This window comes from Pleurodeles waltl, chromosome 10, assembly GCF_031143425.1.
Source record: "Pleurodeles waltl isolate 20211129_DDA chromosome 10, aPleWal1.hap1.20221129, whole genome shotgun sequence".
Lineage (NCBI taxonomy): Eukaryota > Metazoa > Chordata > Amphibia > Caudata > Salamandridae > Pleurodeles > Pleurodeles waltl.
Genome location: NC_090449.1, coordinates 76,487,079 through 76,513,525, shown reverse-complemented (window position 1 = coordinate 76,513,525; position 26,447 = coordinate 76,487,079). Strand labels below are relative to the sequence as shown.

Sequence of the window (26,447 nt, the reverse complement as noted above, 5' to 3'; positions counted from 1 at the left end):
TGACAGCGAGGTGGAATGTTGGAAGGTGTGGTAATGAGATCCAGACAATAGCCATGTTGGATATTGTCCAACACCCACTGGTCGGATGTAATTTTAGCCATGCAGGTAACAAATCCTGTAAATGCCCGCCAACAGGTGTCAAATGGTCGGAGATAGAAAAGGGAATTCACTGCTTGGTGGTGGGTGCTGTTATATTTTGATAAGCACCCTTACCTCTGCCTTTGGCATTTTTAGCACTGTGGGAGCCTCTGAAGTAACCTTTCGGAGAGCTATGTTGACCCTGATTATGGTGGTAGGAGGTGGAGGCGTGGGAAGAGGCCTACTTGGAACCTCTAAGATGGTTAGGCTGCGAAAAGAGCCACATGGAGTAGATGTCTAAAGGGTCCCCATTGCTTTTGCTGACCATGTTTTTTTATTTTTTATAGTGTTTGATCTACTTGGGGACCAAACAGATGTTCCTTATCAAGAGGCATATTAAGGGCATTTTGCTGTACTGCTGGTTTGAAAGCAGAAATCCGATGCGATGCATTACGCCAGATCAAGATGCTGGTGTTGATACCTCTAGCTGCAGTGTCAGCAGTGTCCAACGCACAGCGTATTGAGGTATTTGATATAAGTTTGCCTTCAGAGACAAGTTCTTGTCCTTGCTTTTTGTGTTCTTTTGGGAGTTACTGGAGCAGATCCTCCATTTCATTAAAGTAAGCATGATCGTAATGAGCAAGTAGGACCACTGAATTGGCAATATGCCAGTGATTGTTGGGCCCTCTTCCCTGCCACATCAATATGCTTGCTTTATTTGTCTGACGGCGGAGCATCTACACTAGCCTCGAGTTGGCACACTTGCAAGCAGTGGTAATGACAAGAGAGTCTGGTGGTAAGTAGCCCCGGATGTAAATTGAATCAGATGGGGAGGGCTTATATCTTTTGTGTACTCTTGCAGTTATAACCCTAACCCTAATAGGGTCTTTAAAGATGCCCTCTGTGTGTATTAACATGCTCTTTAGTATGGGAAGACACTGTGTAGCCCTATGATTAGTGGAAAGTGTTTCAAAGAGGAAGTCCTCTTCTTAAGGCTCTTTATGGAGCTATAGGACATGAAATGCAGCAGCTGCACCTATAAGCTCCAGACACAATGTTGAGTCATGACAAGGTGAGGGACGGGTGGAATACAGATCTGGGTCTGTTTCTCCTGGTGGGTCAATATCATAAGTGTCCTAGGGGATGACATGTGGTGGTGTTCCAAAAGTGTCTTGTCCCTCACCCTGCCAACCTGTATAATAATGTGGAGAGCCCGGAGATGAAATATCTAGTGGGTCTTCTACAGACTGTGGTGGAAAAGGTGTGGCTGGTGGTGGGGGTGGAGGTGGTGAAGCGGGTGAGGGTGGCAGATGAGGCAAAGGGCTGCTGGCCTTGCCAACCTTTTCCGGTGTTTTGGTGGTACCGGTAAGTCTTAAGTCTCCTGGAAAGACAGCAGTCTTTTGGGTGGTAGAGGACTCGGAGCTGAATATTTGGCAAGGATATATCCGGTGTGAGGATGGATCAGTTGCTCTTGGGAGTCTGTGGAGAATGGGCTCCAGTGGCCTCCCAGAATAAGGCTTTGAAGTCTGTTTCGAAGATTTCGGGTCCGCCCCAGGTTTCAGTACCGAAGCTCCTTCAACATCAAAGCAGCGGATGTCGCTGACGATATTTGGCTCAGCACCGAGGGTCAGGTAGTCGTAGCGTTCCAGGCCCAAAGTGCTCAAAGCTGAAGGATTTGGTTGGTGTTTTGGTGCAGCGGAGGAGGACAGGGGGTCTGAACCAGTCACTGGGTGCCTGAAGGCAGTGGTGGACAGAGGGCCTCAGTATGTTGTTTGTGAAGGGCAAAGTGTCTTTTGGTGGGTTCAAAACAGGGATAACCATACTCGCAAATTGTTGAGCCGGTTAACTTACTCCATCTCCAAGTCGACCTCAAGATACGAGCCAGAACTGCTCTCAATCGACAACGCCTCTTCTTTTGTAGCTGATAGCTGAGGATGTTTTTCATTTCCTTCAACATCTTCTGGACCAAACATTTCTGGAGTATCCTCGATTTTCCTGAGCGATATTTTGGGGCGACTTGTTTAACGGTACTGAAGGGTTTTCTTCAAGCAGAAGGAGCGGCAGGTGTTGCAATCCACTTCACTGTGCTCTGGTGACAAACACAGATTACAGACCAGGTGTTCATCGGTTCGTGGATACTTCCTTTGGCAAAGAGCAGTAACAGAATGGCATCTGTTCCATCACGGGCAAACCATTCTCTGAAGAAGGTGATGGAGACCAAAAAAAGGTCCAGACGGGGCTGCGGCTGAAGCAACTGGACAACTGATGGAGAAATAACTTGATACGCAGCATGGCAAATGCGATTGAAAGGATACCGGCGAGGGGAATATTGTTGCACAAACCGAAAGGAGAACCGTGACGGTGTCAAACCGGAGCACAGACACACACATCTGAACTCGACAGCGGAAAGAAAACAATCTAACAATGGAGTCGATGCCCATGCACATTATCACCAAGAGGAGGAGTCACTCTGCCTTGTGAGTCAAAGGAGTTCTTCAAACAAAAAACAACTTGCACACATCCGGACCCAACACTAGATGGCAGGGGTATGTAAAGCATGTGTATCTACATCCACATTCCTCGAACATCTGGGTTAAAACATTTTAGGCTTCTGACAACTGCCCCATTTAAAAGTACACACACTCTATGATCCTCTGGCTTCCTTTATCTAGGTTCCATTAGACCCTTTAAATTTATAGCACATTTGTTACGATTCTGCTGCACTAGAAATGTTCTCTGAAAATCACCACAATATTCCCTACTCTGTGCTACATCAAATATGTTAAAATGGAAAATCCCAACTCCAATTTTCTTTTGTTTATTATGAAAGTGGGCGTTTTGAGCAGCTCAACTACCGGTTAAAACTCTCTTCGTACAATGGAAATGTTTAGGGCAATATCTTACCTGGAGGAGGCATTCGAGGTGTGACATAATTTCCCAAAGCTGGGAAGTCTTCATCAGCCAACGTACACAAACTTGGCATGGATGGCTTTTTAAGACCAGGTGGTTCCTTGGGCACACTGGTCTTCTCAGAAGATTCTCTCTTTGTATGCCCATTCACTACCATATTTGAAGCATCACTCAAGACTGAATTTGCAGGCGCGGTAGGTGTATGCTCAACATGTGTAGTGTTTTCCTTTACAGAAGAGTTTGTGACCTCTTTGTTGGAGGTGGGCACTGGGGAGGGTATGCCTTGGCGGTCAGAACCCATACGCTTTTTCTTGCCCACTTTGGCAACAGTGTGAGAAGAAGGTGCTGCAAGAAGTGAGGATATGTCCATCATCGTTGGTGCATTTCGGAATTCTTGTGCAGTCATTCCACCACTATCATCTTCTTCATCAGAAAAGGATGCTTTGCTACTAGCCTTATTGCTTGTTTTGCTACTGGGCATACTGGCCTTTTTGGCTGGTGGATTTGATTGTGTACTGCTCGCTATTTTGGGTTTTACTCCCTTTTTCGTGGAGCTACTGGCCCACGCAGAAGGAGCAGATGTAACAGTTTTACTAAAAGGGTTCGATTTTGAAACAAGAGCCGGAAAGTCCTCCTCTTCAAACTTAGAGGTTTTTCTTGCATTTACAAAGGTAGGTAGGGGTTTTGCAGAGACCGGTGCTCCAGAGGTTGTAGTAGCTGGTGTTAGGCTTGGAAAGTCTTCTTCCTTGAGCTTTGCTGCCACCGGCTTACCACAACTGTGAGTATAAAGAGAATAAGAACATGTAATTAGGGTTAAAACAGCCAAATGTGCCAACACACATTTCTGAGTAAATATGCTGCTGTGTAACTTGTATGTTTAATTGCCTATAAATGAGACTAACATAAGACATAAACCAAAAAGTTGTTCCATTTTTTTAGGAATGTGACACATCCTCTCTGGCTGTATCAATCAAAAAAAGGCCAATCACCTGAAGGGAAAGCTTATACATGAAATCGTATTTACCTGGAACAATAATGTCTTCCATAAGGAATATTCAGTTTTTGTGTTAGGCAGATATTTATAAGATAGCTGTCTTTCCGGTTCTGCGTATTGACGCTTGAAGTAAAGTGCCCCTTTTGACATTGTCACTCCCACTTTTTCTTGAAACCGGTACGGAGGTTGACTGAAGGGGTACTGGGTTCCTACTAAACAGGTCCCCAGTGCTATTACTCATTCCCTAAAATTAGGTAAGGGTTAATTGGCATACACTCTAGTACCTCTGTAAACCCCCAGTAAATGGTCCCCCTGGTAACTAGGGACTGGGTACTAGAGAAAGTCCTTAAAGGCTGCAGTATGCATTGTGTCACCCTAAGGGACCCTCCTCAAAATTGCACACAGATTGCCTGTCATATGCAAGCCATGAGTGAAAACATGACACGGCACACTCACTGTGTGCCATGCCCAGGCCACTGCATCTAACATATGTAAGTCGCCCCTACAGCAGACCTTACAGCCCTAATGCAGGGCGTATTACATCTGATGTGAGGCCATATCTGCATGAACAGTTAAGCCTCTGTGATGTCTAGTTCACTTACTAAAAATTGCAAGTGAAAAGAGAAGCCAGTATGTACTGGGCACTGGTAAATAAGCGTTACCCAGCTACATAATGGCTGCACTAAAACCGATGGTGTTTGGTATCAAACACTTCGTTTTAATAAGCTGAAACTGATGCCAGTATTGGATTTATTAAGACATGCACCTAGAGGGGACCTGAAAGGGGCCCCCTAAAAACCTACTAGTCCTCTAATGTGCTGGCTGACTGATATCGACCAACCTGCCACCACAGGCAAATGTATGACCCGTAGAGGTGAGAGTCCATGCTCTCAGAGGCCAGAAACAATGCCTCCTCCAGCAGGATGGCTAGCGAATCTGCATACCAAGCCCGGGGACTTCAAAGTCCCTTCCGCCATTAATATGCAACCACGGCTTCCCCCAGGCCAGCATGCAGGCAACAACCACAACGTCTGGCTCACCGTTCTACTGACCACTGGGCCCACCAACACAGCAGTCACCCTGACGGAGGTCACCGTGCTTCAGGACAGACCTGTCTCCCCACTAAGGGAAAAGATGCCAGGATCCACCGGAGCTGTCCTTCTCCAATACCCTGGCTACCGAATTCCTTGTAGCAACCAAAGCTTGTTTGAGCCCAAGCAGGAATCCAACGTCGCAAAGATCAACCAGCTGTCGAGGATGTCAGCAACAAAGAGGCCAGCACTGAGAGTGACCCAGCAGTCATGCTTTGTCCCCCTCTTGCAGGTCTAACCAAGAACTGTGGGAGCCTTTGATGCAGGAGCACCTGTCGACCAAAACACTTGCCATGCAAGCTCTCCGGCCCAGGTCCACAACAGCTGACAGTGTTCCCCTACTCAAAGGACCCCCACCGACTGAGCCCTCCATTGGGAGCCCCCGGACTTGTCCCCAAGTAACGGCTCACCCACACTACCACAAAAGAGAACATTTAGGGCTATAAATTAAAGCATCTGTCTACCAGTAAGGATTGTCTGGCCTATCTGTACCCCTAAACTGGTACACTGCATAGATAGCAAGCTTTCTACAATGCTCTAGATTCTACTCCAAAAATAATGCTGCATTAAATTTATGGCCTGTATCAGGTTTTACAATCTGAAAGCAACAGATAGTCTTTAGTTGTTCTAGAGAAAGATATGACAGGGGGCAATGCAGTCTCAAGAAATTCTATGAGCCTTCTCTTTCTGGTTAACAAAACTGTATAATAAAATAATGGGCTAAAATGTTTTATGCACATGAAAGGCTGTACACAAATTTGAGGAGCAGGATTCCAAAGGATACAGTTGCAACACTCCATCAATATGTTTCATTGTGTTAGGCTTCAGTGATGGATAAAACACATGGAGGAGGCTTTGGTGGATTCATATTATTTTCAAAAGGACCAGGATAACTTTGCGGGGAATAGTGCACTTCACAAATACACATGACATTAGCATTTACTTTATAGTGTTTCAGGTGGAATTATTCCCAGCAGTGCAGCCTATGGCAGCATTTCTTTTAACTTGCTCACCTGGGCATATACCAGTTTTTAGAGAGCCAAGAAACCAACTTAAGTAATGTTAGGGAGGGACAAGCAATCAGCCCTCCCTGTTGAAAGAGGAGATGTAGAACCTGAGGACATTTCCGGCAGTTGCTATGCACTAAGACAGGGTTCCACAAATAAACTGTTTAGGCAAGAAAGGAGGAATAAACATCAACTGAGTCACTAAAACTCTTTATTTTCTGGAAAGTTAAATGTATGAGAATTGGTGGAAAGCGTACAGATGGTGAACATGTGGTGGAAAACATCCTTTAATGAAATTCCCCACCTCCAAGTAAATGTAAATGTAAATTAGCACTTGTATAGCGCACTACTCACCCGTTAGGGTCTCAAGGCGCTGTACTCATACTGCTATGGAACCCCTCCTGGCTTTTCCCTGTGAGGCGCCCACTCCTGAGCACCCCCAGGGTGAAGCCAGGCATCCAAGCACTGTTGGGGCCGTTGTGGAGATTAAGCAAGCTATTGCCCAGAGTTGCAGAGTGGGACCCATGAATTAGATTAGGCACCGAGGCGAGAATTATCTGGTCAAGGGGAATTGAGCCCAAGACCTGCCGAAGCAGGACTTGAACCCTGGTCTTGAGCCAGATCTCTGCTTCAGGGTCTGCCGCTCTAACCATTGAGCCACACTTCTCCACTGATGCAGTAGGAACCAAGCTCGGAGTAATGACTGCTACCCTGAGTGACAGAACAATGCTTGGGATGGCCCATATCTTGGAAACTGTTAGTACACTCAATGATTGCTTTCTGGACATGACTGCAAAAGAGGATTTCCAAGGTGACATTCCAAGAGAACTAGTCCTCACAATTTATTGGCGGCATTAAAAGTGCCCTACGACGGACACTTGGAATTTGAACAACCCTTCCACATATGCCAGATAGAAGGATTTGAGGTTCAGTGCATTGGCCCCAAGTTGTAGGTGATTGATAAGAATCGTGCTGCACTCAACACAACTTCATTCCAACAGTTTAGACAATATATAGCACCACCCCTCAAAATGAAATTATCTTTATAACCACTGTGATGTGAGGTAGTGGAACCTGTAAGCAGAATTCTTTAGTAGGAATCTATCCAGAGCTGGAAACTGTATAAACCAAGGCCAGGGAAACAATCTTGTGTAACTGAAGCATTAGTGACTGATCGCAGCTTACAGCTAGAAGTTGTGATAAGAGTCCTCATTACAAATTTTGCTCAGCCAGAATATGAATGCCTAAGGCCACACAGCATAGCTGACTCTGGAACTACCAGGTGTTCCTTATTCTATGTGTGGAGAAAAGTTAAACTGCTCAACTCAAAAGCCCAAGCGTCTGATTTGGTGCTTGGCGGAAGCGTTAATCAGTCACAAACATGACGGATATCCTGCACAACTTATTTTATGTGCCATAGGATATTATGAAATTGTAATAAGGCAGACAGGACATCCGTAACGTTTGTGATGGTGTAATCCATTCAGATACATCTAAATCAGGCCAAAATTTTCACTGGGTGAAAAATCATCAGCCCTGAAGATAAGTAGACTAATGTCCATATGAATGGACTTTTTTTCCAATATTTTTTTTTTTTTTTTTTTTTACAGGGAATGAAATAGGACATCTGCTGACAGATGCAGAGTGTAGATCCTGAAGGAATTTTTCTGGAGAATGAACCACTTCTAGGGAAAGATAGATGGGGATGGACATTGCTTAGATGATTTCATAATCCTTCTGGGAACCTGATTAGTCCCAAAAGACCAGTATCTCTATTAACGTCATTAACCGTCAATGGCAAACCATTGTTCTTAAACTTCCTCTGAGTCAGGCTCGAGCTTTCACTATTATGTCAGGAATTTGAGCATCTACAGTAGTTCTCACTACATCATCCGGGTCCTTTTCCCTCCTCCCCAAATACCTAGGTCTCCGCTGCAAAATACTGAACCAACGCTCAAGGGTTACAATAGAGAGGAAGAGGCCTACTATTACCGCTTTAGAGAAAGTTCTTATCGGCAGGGATGGAGTAAATATTGGCTGCCATGTGTCTACAAAGGAAGGCCATGTTTAATGTGTGCCAGCCACTGAGATTTCTGAATCTTGGAGGGAACTATGCAACTCGCCGGTATTACAGTTATACCTAGTAAGTACCATCCAGTTACAGCGAAAGACTTTCCCTGAAAACAAAACCAATTCCAAAACATCCTGAAGCCTCACAGAGAAGCAACTTTCAGCAAAAGGATGAGCAACACTAAGTTACCTGGTAGAAGCATTGAACAATCTGATCTGGGATCAGGTGGCGGTAGCAGCAAAGGCATCTCATTTAGCTGTATTATCTTGGTGTAGAATTTACCCTGACTTTTTCCCCCCCAAAAGGACTGCTTTGTGAAGACAATACGGACCTCATGGTGACAGTGAGCAGCTTAAAAGCTAAGTTTCCCACATAGATAGTGAGGGATTTCAGTTTGGTAATTTCATTAATTAGAATTGAACATTGTCTTACAGCATTGTGCAATTCCGATCCAACTTTTCACCAAATCAAATCCCCACATCGTTACTCCCACCTGATACCGACAGACTCAAAGTTCCAGTCTGGCTACCTAGTTAACCACAGATGCACAAAACATAGCTCTCCGTTCCCTCGCCCTTACATCAGTATAACAACCCCTGCCCCGACCGACTCTTCAACCTCAGAACCATCTGCATCAGCACCAAACTCACCAGCATCAACACCTCCATCTCCATGGCAGCCTTCCCTGCAGATGGAAACACGTAAAGGTCAGACCCCTCCTAAAGAAACCCTCTGCCGACCACAGTGATCTAAAAAAATTATCGACTGATTTCCAACTCACCGAATACCTGGAACAAAACCACCTGCTTGACACCTCACAAGCAGGTTTCTGCGCCGGCCACAGCACTGACAGTTGCCACAGACAACATTAGATCTCTGCTTGACCGTGGAGAAACTGTGGCCAAGATCCACCTCGACCTCTCTGCTGCATTCAACACCGTCTCCCACCACAACCTCATTGACAGAGACTACAACATAAGCATACAGCAAAACACCCCCAAGTGAATTGCTTCTTTCTTACAAGTTGCACACAGAGCATGCGGCTGCCTCCCTTCACCTTCAAACCTATGGACATCATATGCGGTGTACCCCAAGGATCTGGTGAATATTCGAGGTGCTGAGTGAGTCTTAAAGAAAGTTCCTTGAACTGATATTGCTGACCCACAACTGAAAATCAAAGGTACTTTTGCTGAATGGGTTTGGGAAGTATGCATCCCAAAAGGTCCAGGGAGTTCATAAAATCCCCTTCCTGAATCATCAGGAGGACATATTGTAAAGTAATCAAGGAGTCGAATTCAGAGTCTTATATTTTTTCTCTAGACTAGGTATCACCACTGGAACTGTAGAAGTGTCTTCATTAATTTGAATCCATCCGACCAGACAGTCAAGAACGGGTATGGTTTTAACAGCCATGCGAGGTTGTTCTTTAAAATCATAAGGAAAACATGGTGGATCTACAGACATTATTGATTGGCAGGTTTCATTTCTTGGCAGCTCTAGTAATTAATGATATTTAGAGATAACATCTGCAGAAACCTGCGGATTCGGTCAATCATCATTTCCACTTGGGACAATGAATTCCACTCTCCATCATCTTCTGAAAGTTTAGCCTCCTTCCCATCCATATCTAAATATACTGGAACCATTAGCGCTAACAGCATCCATGTCCTCTAAGAGAACACATCTGGAAGATGGGTCTCTTGGATGTGGAGGAGGAGGTAGCAGTAACGGTTTCTAAGGAGATGAAACCAGCAAAGAAGCAGATGGAGAGGATGGCAGAATGGGTGTAGCAGGTAACACCATTTTAGGATTATTTGCTGCATATGAGGTAATAACTTGGTGAAAGTATCCATCATCTGTTTCAAAGTTGATAAAAAGGTGATCAGCACTTGAACCATAGCTGGCTTCCTACAATATTTTGGCAGTTTCTCTCTCATATCAATTTGATAGCCATAGTGACGGTTGTCAAGATAAAAGGCCTCCTTGAGCTAGAAAATAGTAATCTTCCCTAAAAACAACACACAGTACATCTCTGCTGAAGTCAGGGCTGGCTCAAACCCAGGGCAGACCAAAATAATAACTGCAGGTTTACTGAAAGGTCAGAGCAGAGCTCTGCAAGGGGACTCACCCACATATGATATGCGGAGATGATACATGGTGGCCTATAGGGGGAGTAGGAGAGCTTAAGCTTCCACCTTACTGGTTGAGGTTTTGGTTCTTTTAAAGGAGGTGGATGTGCTACTAAAGAACCTGGGGGTCAGACCTATGGCCTGTTTTGGAATGTATTTGATATGCTTAAAGTTTTTATACTGTTTACTGCTGCATTAATATACTGGGATTCCCAGCCTAACGACCGGGAATGATTCAAAATGTGAATATATGAAGGAACCAATGTTGGAGAAGTGTAGGAACTGGTTCAACTGTAGGTTTGATTATTAGCAAAGACGTTAACTTCTAAGTGATGGATAGCTGGAAATTTGGAGCTAGATTTGAGAGAACAGGCAGTGGAGAAGCCTTGAAACGTTGTACTATCCATCTCCTACCATGGTCAGCATACAGTTATCCTTTGTGACCATTCTCCACTCTTTCAGAAATCACGATGTTGCTCCCTCCATTGGAATGGCTAATGGAGGGGAAAGGAGAGAGTCCTCGTTGACAACCATTTAAGAGCTGTCACATCCTAAAGTACCCTAAAGTGCTGGCTAGCTGAGTTTGTGCCGATTTTCCCTTAGATCCACTACTTTGCTAAAGGTTTGCTGTCCTTCATGTGAATGATGATGCTGATGTGGCTACAAGGGTATTGAACCCTTTGAGGACAATAATGGCAGTCTCTAGGCCTATACTGTGATGTGACTTGAAGAGTTTCCTCTTTTCTTCAAGACCCACTGTTTGTAGGGTCTCAGCTTCATTCATTATCCTCACAATTTCTTATTCTGTGTGTTAATCATACAATGCAAATGGAAGGTTGCTAATTTTCAGTTGCACATCCGGTTTCAAAGTAGTCAAGCCCTACCAGGTAAAACAGCAAAAGCAGTGGCAATTGGCACATGCTGTCAACTCAGCTGAATGAACAGTGGCAGTCATAAGAGAACTTTGCTGGTTTCCCTTCAAAGCTGAAAGAAAGGGAACTGACATCAGGCCAAAGGGGTGGCCCTACATTGCTCTGATGTAATGCTTGGGCTAATACCCCACATAGAGAAAGAGCTGAATGCCATCTCTCACCGTAGGAGAGCTATTGCAAAGTTTACAGATCCAGTCTGGCAACTGAGTAAAATCAAAAGGTGAGGAATTTGCAGGCAGACTTATCCTTCAAAAGCTGCCTTTACAATGGCCAGTGTTTGGCCTCTGCAATTGCCAGGTAGCAGTGAAAGAAGGGGTTTTGGAGATGCTAGAGGCTGTAGTCTCTCGCCATCATAACCAACACTTCTGTTTATGTGACTCCAGTAGAATGTTTAATTTAGATGTATCGCTCACAAAACATGAAATGTGGTGATGTCATTCACTCCTAAGGTCCTCGACTGTGAACCTCTTAGAGAGATGGATTTATATGAGGATCACAAGTCCATTAAGTGAGAAGGAGACGATGAACAGACTCTACTACACTTCCTTGGTGTGCATGAAGACTCTGAACCACTCAATAGAGACTGAGTGGTCTTAGGATGAAAAATGCCATATGAAAAAGCAGTTGGCAGAGGCAATTTGCTAGTGCAAGTCAAAGTGCAGGGGGCCAAGGCTAGTCAAAGTGCAGTGACCCAGAATAAGCAGAGCATAATATGGCCCAAAGTATTCACAGCTACAACCAGTAGAGTGTATAGAGGAGGAGCCCTGAATTTGACACTCTTACTTTGTTGTTCAGAATCTTATTTAAACTACACAACTCACACATCCTTACATACTTGATAATAGACATGTTAAATTATAAAAACTAGTTTTAAATTACGAATGCAGTCAGTTGTGAACAAGCACCTGATTAACAACTGACACACTGCAACAAGTTCTCCATTTACCTTAAATTTCCTCAATTTCAGTTAAAACATTAAAAACGGTTTAATCAGTGCACGTATCAATGAAGTTCATGTTTGGATCCTTCTTAGGAATTACAACATCAGTAGAAACCTATCAATACGTTGTGGCTTAAAGAATTTATCAGCCACTGGATTTCTGCTCATTACATACCACTGAACAGGAACAGCAGTGGAAGAGCCGAAGGCTGGAAAATCCTCTAGGTTTAGGGCATCAATTTCAACTGCCAGCTTTGTCACTTCCTTTAAAACTTGCACTGGAAAAAATGAAAATATCTTTGGTTGTGCTATCACAGAAAACATTCTAATCTTGCTATTAAGTTCAGCCCTCCCTTTGACAAGGTTTACATTTTAGTAATAAACATCACCAATGACCACCAGTCAGATGTATAAGATTTCTACTTCAAATGCTGACAAGAAACCCACGTCAAACTTCAACCATACTGACGGACAGCAATGAAATCACACATTCTGCAAAGCAATAACATACCAGTTATCTATGAAAATTTTGTAAAGCACGCAATACACAATAAGTCAACTTTTTACTTACATACGTGGATAGTCGTAAATGGCACTAAGCTTAGTTCTATGATACGGTAAACTTCAGCCTAGTAGTGTTTAGAAGATTACTTCAACGGTAAGATACTTAGACACAAACCAATGGAGAGAAATGACACAAGGTGCCACAGCGAGGATGAGTAAAACAGTCTGGCTTTGTTTGAAACAGAGGTGACCACTGCTAACCGCCATAATATGAGGGAGACTCTCAATTACTAAGTTGATTCTGGACACTAGACAGGCAACCATCAGCAAGGTGTTAGGAATGTTTTGTTTTTAAGAGATGGAAGGTTTAACAGCATTTTGAAATTTCAAGAGCAAGGAAAAATATATTTCTGTGATGTTAATTTCCAGTGCAGTACAGTAGTTGAAATTGCCAAATTCCAGAAGCCAAAGTTAATAACTTGGGACAAAAAGGGAAAAAATAAATGTTTATCTACTACATTATTTTCAATCTCAGTCAATTTGGAATGTGCCTTTGTCCAAAACTAGAGTGTTCAGACTTAGAGAAGATGTGATGGATAATGAAAGACCATGATTAATTCTGCAGGCTGTCCAAGCTCAATTTAAATAGAAATGTAACTAATTTCGTCCTGAGAATGGATGCATAGATTTAAATGTGTAGCAGTCAAACACTATTAATTACACAATTGAAAGTTTAACTACTAGGATTGTCAATCCTAAACAGAGTGTTATGAGGGCTCACTTTCCAGGAGCACCTGGTGGTGCTAAACATAAGCCATTTCGAACTAGTCCAAATAAATACAAAGTGATGGGTTTCATTTCCTAAACAAAACTAACTTATCTCTAGGTTCTTCAAAAGAACTTAAAATACAAACTTTAACTAGTAATCCATGTGGGAGCACAGCCACAGTGAACTGTGGGTCATTGCTATTTATCAGTTAACATTCTCCAGGAAGCGGACTGTGTGGACTCTAGAAAGCGCAGTGTTCCTACTGTTATCAATTCTCATCTTAAAAATTCAATGGAGAAGCTTTCTGGCGAGAGCCGAACCTTTGGCGATTTTGCATTTGACTGTTGGTTAAAAAAAAAAAAAAAGCACAATCCAGATTATTAATTTCATGATTTAGTAATTGTCTGATTTTAAGACCTTTTTTTAACTTGTGTCAGATCATACCACAGGGCAGCTTTAAAAACAAATTAAAACTAAAACCTTTTGCTGTATATAAATAAAATACAAATCTTACATAGTAGTTTCCCATTCTGTCAAATGTGGATTTATGAGAAGGTGCATGCATGCTAAGTAGCACCATGATCACAGAAGGCAGCTCATGGTCACTGGAAAATATCAGATAGTTGGGTGGCACCTTGAGCTCCCACTCCCCAGATCTTATATTTACGGCCTATGTTGTGAATGTTTTCTGTAGTGAATTAAACTGTGGGAAAGGTGAACAACTGTTATCCTGTGAGTTTTTCTGTGTGCCGTTTTTCTAAATCAAAAAAATATTTTTCGATTTGTTAGGTTGTGATAGGTTTGTAACTAGTTTACAGTCCTGTGTGGGTTTATGGTTGTTGTCTTTTATACTGTAGCACTTGACTATGTTAAAATGATCCCAATTGGAATTTGATCCAAGCTCCTTAATCAGTTGTGTGATTAGCAAAATAATCATTTGTTTTCTGAGAGGAGACAAAGGCTTAAACTATGGTAATCCAATTTTGTTTTCAAGATGTTCCAATCGTGCACATTGGTGCTTACCTTTTACCGATTTCCTCAAAATCTTCCTCTCGCTCTATTATACATGTCAAAAGCAGCAAGGCAGGAGCCTCTTATTTCATTTACCTGGCATTTGGAGGTCCAGCATCCTTGTGGCTAAATAAGATTTCTAAAGGTAATCACTTACTAGTGACACCTTTGACTTCAATTCAGCCTCTGTTATTTTGGTTTCTTCCTCATTGCCTTTCTTCTAACAATAGCACAATCAGTGAGTGCACATAAAAGTAGATTGTTTTGCATCAACTTTAGATTGGAACAACATTCTAATAAGCGTTAATGTGGTAGCCAGAAAAGAGGTCTTCATCAGCTTTGGTGGTCGCTGTATTAGGGTATCTCTTGGCAACAGCAGCTGGTGAAACTGTGGTCTTCATTACTGAAATTGAGCCAGCAGAAAAGCACCAAATGCAGTACTGTATACACTAACAGACAACTCATAGTTTTTGTGTGTGAGGGTGGGGACTTTATGCTGAAGAGTGCAGGAGCCAGAGCGGATAGGCTCAGCTAGGCCATGTCCCCAAAATCGCCATTAGTCGACATCTAGCATAGTGGTGGCCATCTTTGGTATGTTGAGGAGATCTGTGGCAAGGCCGTGCTCATCCCAGACATAACATCCTTAAATAAAGCAGGCATTTCTGGTATTCTGAAACTCATTGCGGATGCAGAACTTGGCATCACATAAAAGAGATCTTCCCTCACATACTGTGGTCATCTGAGGCACAAAAGTGGTATATTTTGGTAAGAATGTCCCGCCCCTCCCCAATTAGCCATTAACCTAATCATAATCCTTGGAATATTGTAGTGTTCACTGGAATTATGAGGAGAATCCTTGGCAATAATGGTGGATCTTACATAATGGTGCGTACCCTGTACTGACATAACTATGGTCTTCCCTGGTATGATAATTACTGGCTGGTGATGAACAACCCTTGCATTTGAATGTGACACAATAACACCTGAAGCAGAATCTGTACATATATAACAGCAGCATAAGCTAATAATAGGGAAAACGACAAGTGTAAGCTTAGGGGAAAGTGCGTCTTTTACTAAAAAAGAAACAGCTTGAGATTTAAAGATAATGTTTCATGAAAATGGTAAACTTCTGGTTGTCAGAACTTACTTTATTTATCCAAAATAAACATTTATTTGAAAGCATGTGGCAAGTTGACATTTATGGTCCAAATGGTCAGATTTCCAAATCTATACATAAAAACCTGTTAATCAAGTTCAGGAGGGGATGCTGTTTTTGGAAATTTAAACAAGATCAAACCTAAGCTCTCTGCAACTTAGTTTAACCTAGAAACTGAATGGCATCAAAAGGTATATCTGCAGTCTTCTAAAACAAAAATGACATCAATCCAGCACACCTTATTGTCCTCAAAAGGACACACCTAAACTCAGTTAAAAGATTGTAATTAGTAGCCATCCTTAAAGGCTGCAAAGTATCCCCACTGCTGAGAGCCAAAAATACATTATTCCATGCATCACAAAATGCTCCAACCCCTTATCCCTCCTTTCCAGTGCTTACACTGTACAGAAACAAACCCACATAAATGAGTACAGATTTTTTAAAAAGACAAATCAAGACTCATTACTGTTAAATCCAAAACCACTGATCTCCGACCCTGCTTTGAGCAGGCAGGGCGCTCCCTTCGCTCCTCGCTACTGCCAGCTGCCTCCATTTGCTGCCAGACTCCTGGTATTTTATTTCTTTTGGCTTCTCTCCCATGCCGCAGCCGCTTCGTCCCTGCGGCCCGCCCCCCTCCCTCCTCGTAGCCTTGCCTTCCCGCCCTTGCTCCTCTGCTGGCTGTCCCCCCCACCCTGCCATTGGTTACCGCCACCCAACCTCCCAGCTGACCCAACCTCCCTCCTCCCCTGTTATGCCGGCCGCAGCGCGGCGATGACAGCGACCTCCGACCCTGCTTTGAGCAGGTAGGGTGCTCCCTACGCTCCCCACTGCTGTCAGCTGCCTCCATTTGCTGCCAGACTCCCGGAATTTTATTTTTTGGGGCTTCTCTCCCATCCCGCAGCCGCTTCGTCCCCGCGGCTCGCCCCCCTCCCTCCTCGTAACCTTGCCTTCCCGCCCTTGCTCCTCTGCTGGCCCGCCCCCGCCCTGCCATTGGTTACCGCCACCCCACCTCCCAGCTGACACACCCTCCCTCCTCCCCTCTTATACCGGCCGCAGCACGGACACGCTGCTGGCACGCCAAAGGCAAGCCCGTCTGCGCCAAGACAGCGCCTAGCGCCAGACCCCCTGGCCAACATGCCCCCCCCACACTACCTTTCAACATTATACTGCCGATGAACCCCACGCCATAAACCCAGGTCGTTCCTCCGCCTGCTGCTAGTCCACACCAACGCGCACCAGAGGACCCTTCTCTTGCAATGGCTGCAACTTCACCTGCAAGCCAACCCCGAGCACCATACCAAAACAACAGACTGCCACCTAAAATGCATCCTGCTGAACACCCGCTCCCGTCCACAAACACCCAATTGAACTCTGGGACTTACTGACCACTCACTCGCCGGACATCGCATTCCTCACCGAAACATGGATGGACCCTGCCTCGGAACCAGACATAGCAATAGCTATTCCAGATAATTACAAAATCACCAGAAGAGACCGCAACAACAAACTAGGAGGAGGAATCGCAATAGTCCATAAAAAAAACACCATAAAAATCTCCATCACCTCAGACGACATCATCAAGTCCGCCGAGCACCTCCACTTCACAATCTACGTAAATGCCAACAACACACTCAGAGGAACACTGGTCTACAGACCCCCCCGGCCCGAGACCACAGTTCTGTGACGATATCGCGACACCATCAGCTCCCAAGCCCTCGCCTCAACGGACTACATCCTCCTAGGCGACCTGAACTTCCACCTGGAAAATAACAACGATACCAACACCACCACCCTAATCCACAACCTCGCCAACCTCGGCCTCAAGTAACTTGTCACCTCACCAACCCACTCCGCAGGCCACTTACTCGATCCCATCTTCACAACCAGCAACCACGTCGCCTTCAGCCACACCACCGAACTCTACAGGACAGACTACCGCTGCATCCGTTTTTCCTACCAGAAACCAGTCACTCACCACCACCGCACACAGCCGCCCCGACGCAACTGGAGCAAAATATCCACGGACCAACTTATCTCCACCCTCACCCAGACACCACCCCCCACCCCCCAGGGCCTCAGACCCCAACACAGCCACCACCAACCTGCACCACTGGTTAGAAGACTGCACCAACACCCTCGCACCGCTCAAAAAACACCCAAATACCCCGGCGCAGAATCAAGGCCAGCTGGTTCACCCCAGATTTACAGGAATCCAAACGACGCTGCTGCAGAATTGAAAAAACTGGCGCCGTGACCCCACCACCTCCAATCGCTTCACCTTCAAGGAGGCCCTATGCAGACATCACCAATTGATACGCACCGCCAAAAGGACCCACTTCAAAAACCGCATAGACACCAACGCTCACAACATCAAAGAACTCTTCGGCATCATCCATGAGCTATCCACCTCGAAGGTATAATCCAACGAACCCCGCCATCACAAGAGCTCTGCAACGCACTCGCATCCAACTTCCGGCGAAAGATAGAAGAAATCCACAACAGCTTCAACTCCAAATCCCACCAGCTAACTACAAACCCCCTTGAACCCTATGCTCCAAGAAACACCCACCTCCTCCACACCTGGATCCCGGTCAACACAGAAGACACTGCGAACACCATGGCCACCATCCACTCCGGATCTCCATCGGACCCCTGTTCACACCACATCTTCAACAAAGCCAACACCATCATCGCCCCCATCTCTGCCACACCAACAGTTCCTTCGAATCAGCCACCTTCCCAGAGAGATGGAAGCACGCAGAAATCAACACCTTGCTAAAGAAACCTAAGGCAGACCCTGATGACCCCAAGAACTACCGACCGATCTCCCTCCCCCCCTTCCCAACCAAGGTCATCGAAAAAATCATGAACAATCAACTATCCTGGTTCCTGGAAGACAACAAGGCACTCGACACCTCCCAATCCGCATTCCGCAAAAACCACAGTACCGAGACCACACTCATTGCTGCACCAGACGACATCAGGACCATGCTAGACAAAGGAGAACCAGCAGCACTCATCCTCCTGGACCTATCCGCAGCTTTCGACACGGTATGCCATCACACACTCTGCACACGCCTCCACGACGCTGGAATCCGCGACAAAGCCCTGGACTGGCTCTCGTCATTTCTCACGGGCAGGACCCAAAGAGTTTGCCTCCCGCCTTTCCTATCAGAAGCCTCCAATATTACCTGTGGCGTCCCTCAAGGATCTTTACTCAGTCCCACACTTTTCAATGTATACATGGCCCCCCTCGGCAACATCGCACGAACACACCACATCAACATAATCTCCTACGCAGACGACACTCAGCTCATCATCTCCCTCACGAAAAATCCCACCATTGCAAAGGACAACCTCCACAACGGACTCTACGCCATAGCCAGCTGGATGGAATCAAGCCACCACAGGCTAAACACAGACAAGACAGAACTACTCATCTTAGGCACCAACCAGTCAGCCTGGAAAGACTCCTGGTGCCCCACCTCCCTAGGATTTGCACCCTCACCCACCACGCACGCACGCAACTTGGGCTTCATCTTGGATTCCACACTCAGCAGGTAAATGCCATCTCTTCTTCCTGCTACAACACCCTCCACCTGCTCCACAGAATCTTCAAATGGATTCCCATCGAAACCAGGAAAACCGTCACACACGCCTTGGTCAGAAGCCGATTGGATTACAGAAACGCCCTATATGCAGGAATAACAAACAGAACTGCAAAGAATCCAGAACGCATCCGCCCACCTCATTCTGGACACCCCACGTAGCGACCACATCCCACCCCACCTCAGAGACCTACACTGGCTACCAGTATCAAAGAGGATCACCTTCAAAATCCTCATCCACGCACACAAGGCCCTCCACAACACAGGTCCCACATACCTCAATGACAGACTCACCTTTCACACCCCCACTCGCAACCTTCGCTCCGCCAACCACGCCCTCGCCTACGTTCCTCACATCCGCCGCACGACCGCCGGAGGAAGATCATTCTCCCACCTTGCCGCAAAGACCTGGAACTCCCCACCATTCCTCCTCCGCCTGACCAATGACCTTCCATCTTTCAGGAAACACCTCAAGACTTGGCTTGTCAACCAGTAGCTCCACCCCGCCCCCCCAGCGCCTTGAGACCCATCGGGTGAGTAGTGCGCTTTACAAATCCCTGATTGATTGATTGATCACACAAAGACCCCAAGAAAAATGTTATAACCCACTAAACCCACCTCTGGATGCTGCCCCCTCCTCCAAACTTGCACTGCACAAACCTCCCACTCCCTAGAAGGTATCCTCCTTAACACCCACACATCTATACATCCTTACTACTCGCATAGGCTCCCCCTAACCCATGCATAAATACACTTAGTCCCTCCTCTCCCTTATGTTCACCCCCTGCAACATCACATACATCACTAGCCATCTCCTAGGTTTTATCTCCCTCAAACACCTGTCCCCAATCTTTCCTGCAAGAATCCCCCAACCACACCAAGCAGCTTTTGCCTTAAAAACCCCTGCTAGGCCTCTTGAACTCTTTCGTGTTCATCACCTCAACCCCCATGTTCATCTCTCTGTAAACCCTGAATATAGATTAATCATCTAGAAAGCATTATGTGCAATGCTGAATCCTCTATCAAACACAGTGTCTAGCACAAATAGCTTGCATTCCACAGAAAAGGAAAAAACCAACCTGTAGCTTCATCCTCCGTTTTATGGGCTTTCTTTGTGATACGACCCTCCTCAGTTTCCATAACATCAGCTCTTCTGAGCTTGATGGCATTTTTATCCTCCATTGTTTTTCTCTCCTCTTGTCGCCTTCCTCCCAATACTCGCTCATCATTCTCTTCCAGTAGCCTTCTCTCCTCCTGTTTCCGTGATCCTCGCACATCTTTGTCATTTATTAGCCTTCTCTCTTCTTGATGGTTCAATGGTTTGATATCTTTATTGTCATTCGGGATCCTATCTTCTGCCCGTTTTGAAGTTCGAGCTTCTTTATCTTCTACCATTCTTCTGTCTTCTGGTCTTCTAAATGTCCTTTCATCTTTATCTTCCTGAGTTCTCCTCTCTTCTTGCCGCCGTGTAGGCCTTCCATTTTTATCATCCACAGGCCTCCTCTCCTCTTGCCTACTCGCTGCTATTGATGCCCTGACAGCAGCTGCAATATCTGGATTCTCTTCTTCCCTGTGGAAAGACAAATAAACTGTTTAAGTTGCTTATGATTTTGAAACAGTAATGGTTCTCGCTCTCTTTGGACTACTGAATGAAAACTCTAACAACAAAGTTACAGTTGTTAAAGCTGGTAAAAGTATGTTAAAGAAACTAACTCAGATCACAAGGCTAAAGCCTGCCTCGCTTCATAAGTCACAATTCTTTAATTCCATACACTAAATAAAAAAACAAATATTTAATGCTATCACATACTAGATTTTTGGAAATTCCCACTTTGCAGAGTTGTTTTGAAAAGTTCAGTTTGAGTATCCATACTGAGTATTTGAAACTTAAAGCTTCAAGAGTCGTCATTCACACAAATGTCACATACCGAACAAGATGAAACAAGTTATCAACATATAGGGGCTCATTCCGAGTCCGGCGGGCGCCGCCCAAAGCGGAAACCGCCCAAAGACCGCACCGCGGTCAAATGACCGCGGGGGTCATTTTGACTTTCCCGCTGGGCCGGCGGGCGATCTCCAGAAGATCGCACGCCGGCCCAGCGGGAAAGCCCCTGCAACGAGGAAGCCGGTTCCGAATGGAGCTGGCGGAGTTTCAGGGGTGCGACGGGTGCAGTAGCACCCGTCGCGATTGAAAATCATGGTGGGGCCCTGTTAGGGGGCCTCACGACACCCGTTCCTGCCATCCTGTTCCTGGCGGGTCTTACCGCCAGGAACAGGCTGGCGGGAAGGGGGTCGGAATCCCCATGGCCATGGAGGATTCCCTGGGCCAGGGGAAAACCGCCGGTTCCCCTTTTCTGACCGCGGCTTTACCGCCGCGGTCAGAATAGCCCTGGAAGCACCGCCAGCCTGTTGGCGGTGCTTCCGTTGCCCTCCACCCTGGCGGTTTGAAACCGCCAGGGTCGGAATGAGGGCCATAGTGTAGTAATGCTAACCATTAGATGACATTATCTTGTACAGCTTATGAATTTACAATTTCACACATCAAAACAATTGTATTCTATTTTTTCAAAGCTTGTCCAGCACACAACAGTCAGCCGTCCACAAATTTGTCTTTCTGAGGCTCTCACCTCTTAGATTCGTGAAACGGTTTCTCATTTTACATTTAAACTCTTTATTTTTATTACACCAACATTAATAAAGTAAAAAAAAGGTTGCTCAGCAATTTAACTGCACTTTGTATGGTTGCATATGAGTGACCTGAAACTGAAGCAGTTCTCTATACAATGGAGGCAGTGGGCTCCATTCCCCCCTTTTTACAGTACAGCTATTATTACAGAGCTTTGCATTGCTGCATTTCTAAATCTACACTAGTTTTATTAAATAAATATTCTCCGAGTCTTTTCTATATAGAAATTCTGCATCTCTTCCAGTCTTCAGATAGGTTTTATGGTATTTTATATTGAATATGTCTCTTGAAAATGAAACTATTTTATGATTTAAATTGCTCTGCCGCATCCCTATGTTGACAAGCTGGTATACAGGAGGAAGGAAAATGAAAATGTCACTTACCCAGTGTACATCTGTTCGTGGCATTAGTCGCTGCAGATTCACATGTTGTGCATAGTCCGCCGTCTGGTGTTGGGTCGGAGTGTTACAAGTTGTTTTTGTTCGAAGAAGTGTTTTCGAGTCCCGAGACCGAGGGACTCCTCCTCCTTTGTTCCATTGCGCATGGGCGTCGACTCCATGTTAGATTGTTTTCCCCGCAGAGGGTGAGGTAGGAGTTGTGTATGTTAGTAATAGTGCCCATGCAATGGAATGAATAAGTATGTACCAACTAAGGTTTAAGTAATATATTTACAAATGTACAAATGTTGAAGATAACTTCCAAACGGCTACAGGCTCCCGGGGAGGTGGGTGGGCACATGTGAATCTGCAGCGACTAATGCCACGAACAGATGTACACTGGGTAAGTGACATTTTCAGTTCGATGGCATGTGTAGCTGCAGATACACATGTTCTGCATAGACTAGTAAGCAGTTATCTCCCCAAAAGCGGTGGCTCAGCCTGTAGGAGTGGAAGTAGTCTGAAATAAAGTTATTAGTACAGCTTGACCTACTGTGGCTTGTTGTGCGGATAGCACGTCTACACAGTAGTGCTTAGTAAATGTGTGAGGCGTAGACCATGTGGCTGCCTTACATATCTCGTTCATTGGAATGTTTCCTAGGAAGGCCATGGTAGCGCCTTTCTTTCTGGTTGAATGTGCCCTTGGTGTAATGGGCAGTTCTCTCTTTGCTTTAAGGTAGCAGGTTTGGATGCACTTAACTATCCATCTGGCTATACCCTGTTTTGATATTGGGTTTCCTGTATGAGGTTTTTGAAATGCAATAAACAGTTGTTTTGTTTTCCTAATTTCTTTTGTTCTGTCAATGTAGTACATTAGTGCTCTTCTGATGTCTAATGTATGTAGTGCCCTTTCAGCTACTGAGTCTGGCTGTGGGAAGAACACTGGTAGTTCTACCGTTTGATTTAAGTGGAACGGTGAAATAACTTTTGGTAAAAATTTTGGATTGGTTCTTAGGACCACCTTATTTTTGTGTATTTGAATAAAAGGTTCTTGTATAGTAAACGCCTGAATTTCACTTACTCTTCTTAGAGATGTGATGGCAATGAGAAATGCAACCTTCCACGTTAAGAATTGCATTTCGCAAGAGTGTATGGGTTCAAAAGGTGGGCCCATGAGTCTTGTTAAGACGATGTTGAGGTTCCATGAAGGAACAGGTGGTGTTCTTGGTGGTATAATTCTTTTTAGGCCTTCCATAAACGCTTTAATGACAGGTATCCTAAATAGTGAAGTTGAATGGGTAATTTGCAGGTATGCAGATATTGCTGCGAGGTGTATCTTTATGGAAGAGAAGGCTAGATTTGATTTTTGTAAATGTAGCAAGTATCCCACTATATCCTTTGGACATGCATGTAATGGTTTAACTTGATTATTATGGCAGTAGCAAACAAACCTTTTCCAATTGCTTGCATAGCAGTGTCTAACGGATGGTCTTCTAGCTTGTTTTATGACTTCCATACATTCTTGGGTGAGGTTTAAATGTCCGAATTCTAGGATCTCAGGAGCCAGATTGCTAGATTCAGCGATGCTGGGTTTGGATGCCTGATCTGTTGTTTGTGTTGTGTTAACAGATCTGGTCTGTTGGGCAACCTGACATGGGGTACTACTGACAGGTCTAGTAGTGTTGTGTACCAAGGTTGTCTTGCCCATGTTGGTGCTATTAGTATGAGTTTGAGTTTGTTTTGACTCAATTTGTTTACTAGATATGGAAGGAGAGGGAGAGGGGGAAAAGCGTACGCAAATATCCCTGACCAGTTCATCCATAGAGCATTGCCTTGAGACTGCCTGTGTGGGTACCTGGATGCGAAGTTTTGGCATTTTGCGTTCTCCTTTGTTGCAAATACTTCAAAATTTGGGGGACACCTCAAATAGACCTAAGTGTTTAGAATTTGGGGGTGAATCTCCCATTCGTGGACCGGTTGGTGATCTCGAGAGAGATTGTCTGCTAGTTGATTTTGGATCCCTGGAATAAATTGTGCTATTAGGCGAATGTGGTTGTGAATTGCCCATTGCCATATCTTTTGTGCCAGGAGGCACAGCTGTGTCGAGTGTGTTCCACCCTGTTTGTTTAGATAATACATTGTTGTCATGTTGTCTGTTTTGACAAGAATGTATTTGTGGGTTATGATGGGTTGAAATGCTTTCAACGCTAGGAATACTGCTAACAATTCGAGGTGATTTATATGCAGCTATGTTTGATGTACGTCCCATTGTCCTTGGATGCTGTGTTGATTGAGGTGTGCTCCCCACCCTGTCATGGAAGCATCTGTTGTTATCACGTATTGTGGCACTGGGTCTTGGAAAGGCCGCCCTTTGTTTAAATTTATACTGTTCCACCATAGAAGCGAGATGTATGTTTGGCGGTCTATCAACACCAGATCTAGGAGGTGACCGTGTGCATGTGACCACTGTGATGCTAGGCACTGTTGTAAGGGCCTCATGTGCAGTCTTGCGTTTGGGACAATGGCTATGCATGAGGACATCATGCCTAGGAGTTTTAATACCGTCTTTGCCTGTATCTTTTGTGTTGGATACATGGCTTGTATAACCTTGTGAACATTATGAACCCTTTGTAGACTTGGAGTGGCTATTCCCTTTGTTGTGTTGATTGTCGCTCCTAAGTATTGCTGTGTTTTGCACGGCAGAATGTGAGATTTTGTATAGTTGATGGAGAAACCGAGTTTGTAGATGGTAAGTATGACATAATCCGTGTGGTGTGAACACTTTGTTAGGGAGTTGGTCTTGATTAGCCAATCGTCTAGGTACGGGAATACGTGTATTTGCTGCCTTTGATGTGTGCAGCTACTACTGCCAGGCATTTTGTAAATACTCTTGGTGCGGTTGTTATACCGAACGGCAACACTTTGAATTGATAATGTATTCCTTTGAATACGAACCTTAGGTATTTCCTGTGCGAGGGATGTATCGGTATATGGAAATACGCATCTTTTAGATCTAACGTTGTCATGTAGTCTTGTTGCTTTAGCAGTGGTAACACGTCTTGTAGCGTGACCATGTGAAAGTGGTCTGATTTGATGTAGGTGTTTAGTGTTCTGAGATCTAGGATTGGTCTCAGTGTTTAGTCCTTTTTTGGTATTAGAAAGTACAGTGAGTAAACTCCCGTGTTTTCTTGTGTACATGGTACCAATTCTATTGCGTCCTTTTGCAGTAATGCTTGAACTTCTAGTTCTAGAAGGTCTAGATGTTGTTTTGACATATTCTGTGTTTTTGGTGGGACATTTGGAGGGAGTTGGAGAAATTCTATGCAATAACCATGTCGGATAATTGCTAAGACCCAAGTGTCTGTTGTTATCTCCTCCCAAGATTTGTAAAACTGACTTAGTCTTCCCCCCACTGGTGTTGTGTGAAGGGGTTGAGTGACTTGTGAGTCACTGTTTGGTTGGAGGGGTTTTTGGACTTTGAAATTTTCCCCGGTTTCTAGGGAATTGTCCTCCTCTGTACTGGCCCCGAAAGCCTCCCCTTTGGTACTGTCCCTGGTATGTAGACGGTGTTGATTGTGAGGTGCTGGCTTGTGTGGCTTGACCCCGAAACCCCCCTCTGAAGGTTGTTTTGCGGAAGGTGCCGAAAGTGCCTCTGCCCTGCGGGGAATAGAGTGCGCCCATGGCCTTGGCTGTGTCAGTGTCCTTTTTCAATTTCTCAATTGCCGTGTCGACTTCGGGTCCAAACAATTGTTGTTCATTGAACGGCATATTGAGCACCGCTTGCTGTATTTCCGGTTTAAAGCCAGATGTGCGCAACCATGCGTGCCTTCTTATGGTTACTGCGGTATTTATTGTTCTTGCAGCTGTGTCCGCTGCGTCCATAGAGGAGCGTATTTGGTTATTGGAGATGTTTTGTCCTTCCTCAACCACTTGTTTTGCCCGTTTTTGAAATTCCTTGGGTAGATGCTCGATGAGATGCTGCATCTCGTCCCAATGGGCTCTATCATATCGCGCTAGGAGCGCCTGAGAGTTGGCGATGCGCCACTGGTTTGCAGCTTGTACTGCGACCCTTTTCCCAGCTGCGTCGAACTTGCGGCTCTCCTTATCCGGAGGTGGTGCCTCGCCTGATGTGTGCGAGTTGGCTCTCTTGCGAGCTGCCCCTACCACGACTGAATCTGGTGGCA

General features: G+C 45.0%; 1 protein-coding gene across 1 annotated transcript in view; it reads right to left on the bottom strand.

Moving 5' to 3' along the window:
- ZNF598 (zinc finger protein 598, E3 ubiquitin ligase) overlaps positions 1–26,447 on the bottom strand; it is a 125,802-nt gene that overhangs the window by 37,280 nt on the left and 62,075 nt on the right. Inside the window, exons 7-9 of the mRNA XM_069209775.1 lie at positions 20,280–20,770; positions 12,328–12,430; positions 2,983–3,764 (exon numbers count right to left, since the gene is read on the bottom strand). Of these exons, the coding sequence (XP_069065876.1) occupies positions 2,983–3,764; positions 12,328–12,430; positions 20,280–20,770 (1,376 nt within the window). The remainder of the gene's footprint in view (positions 1–2,982; positions 3,765–12,327; positions 12,431–20,279; positions 20,771–26,447) is intronic.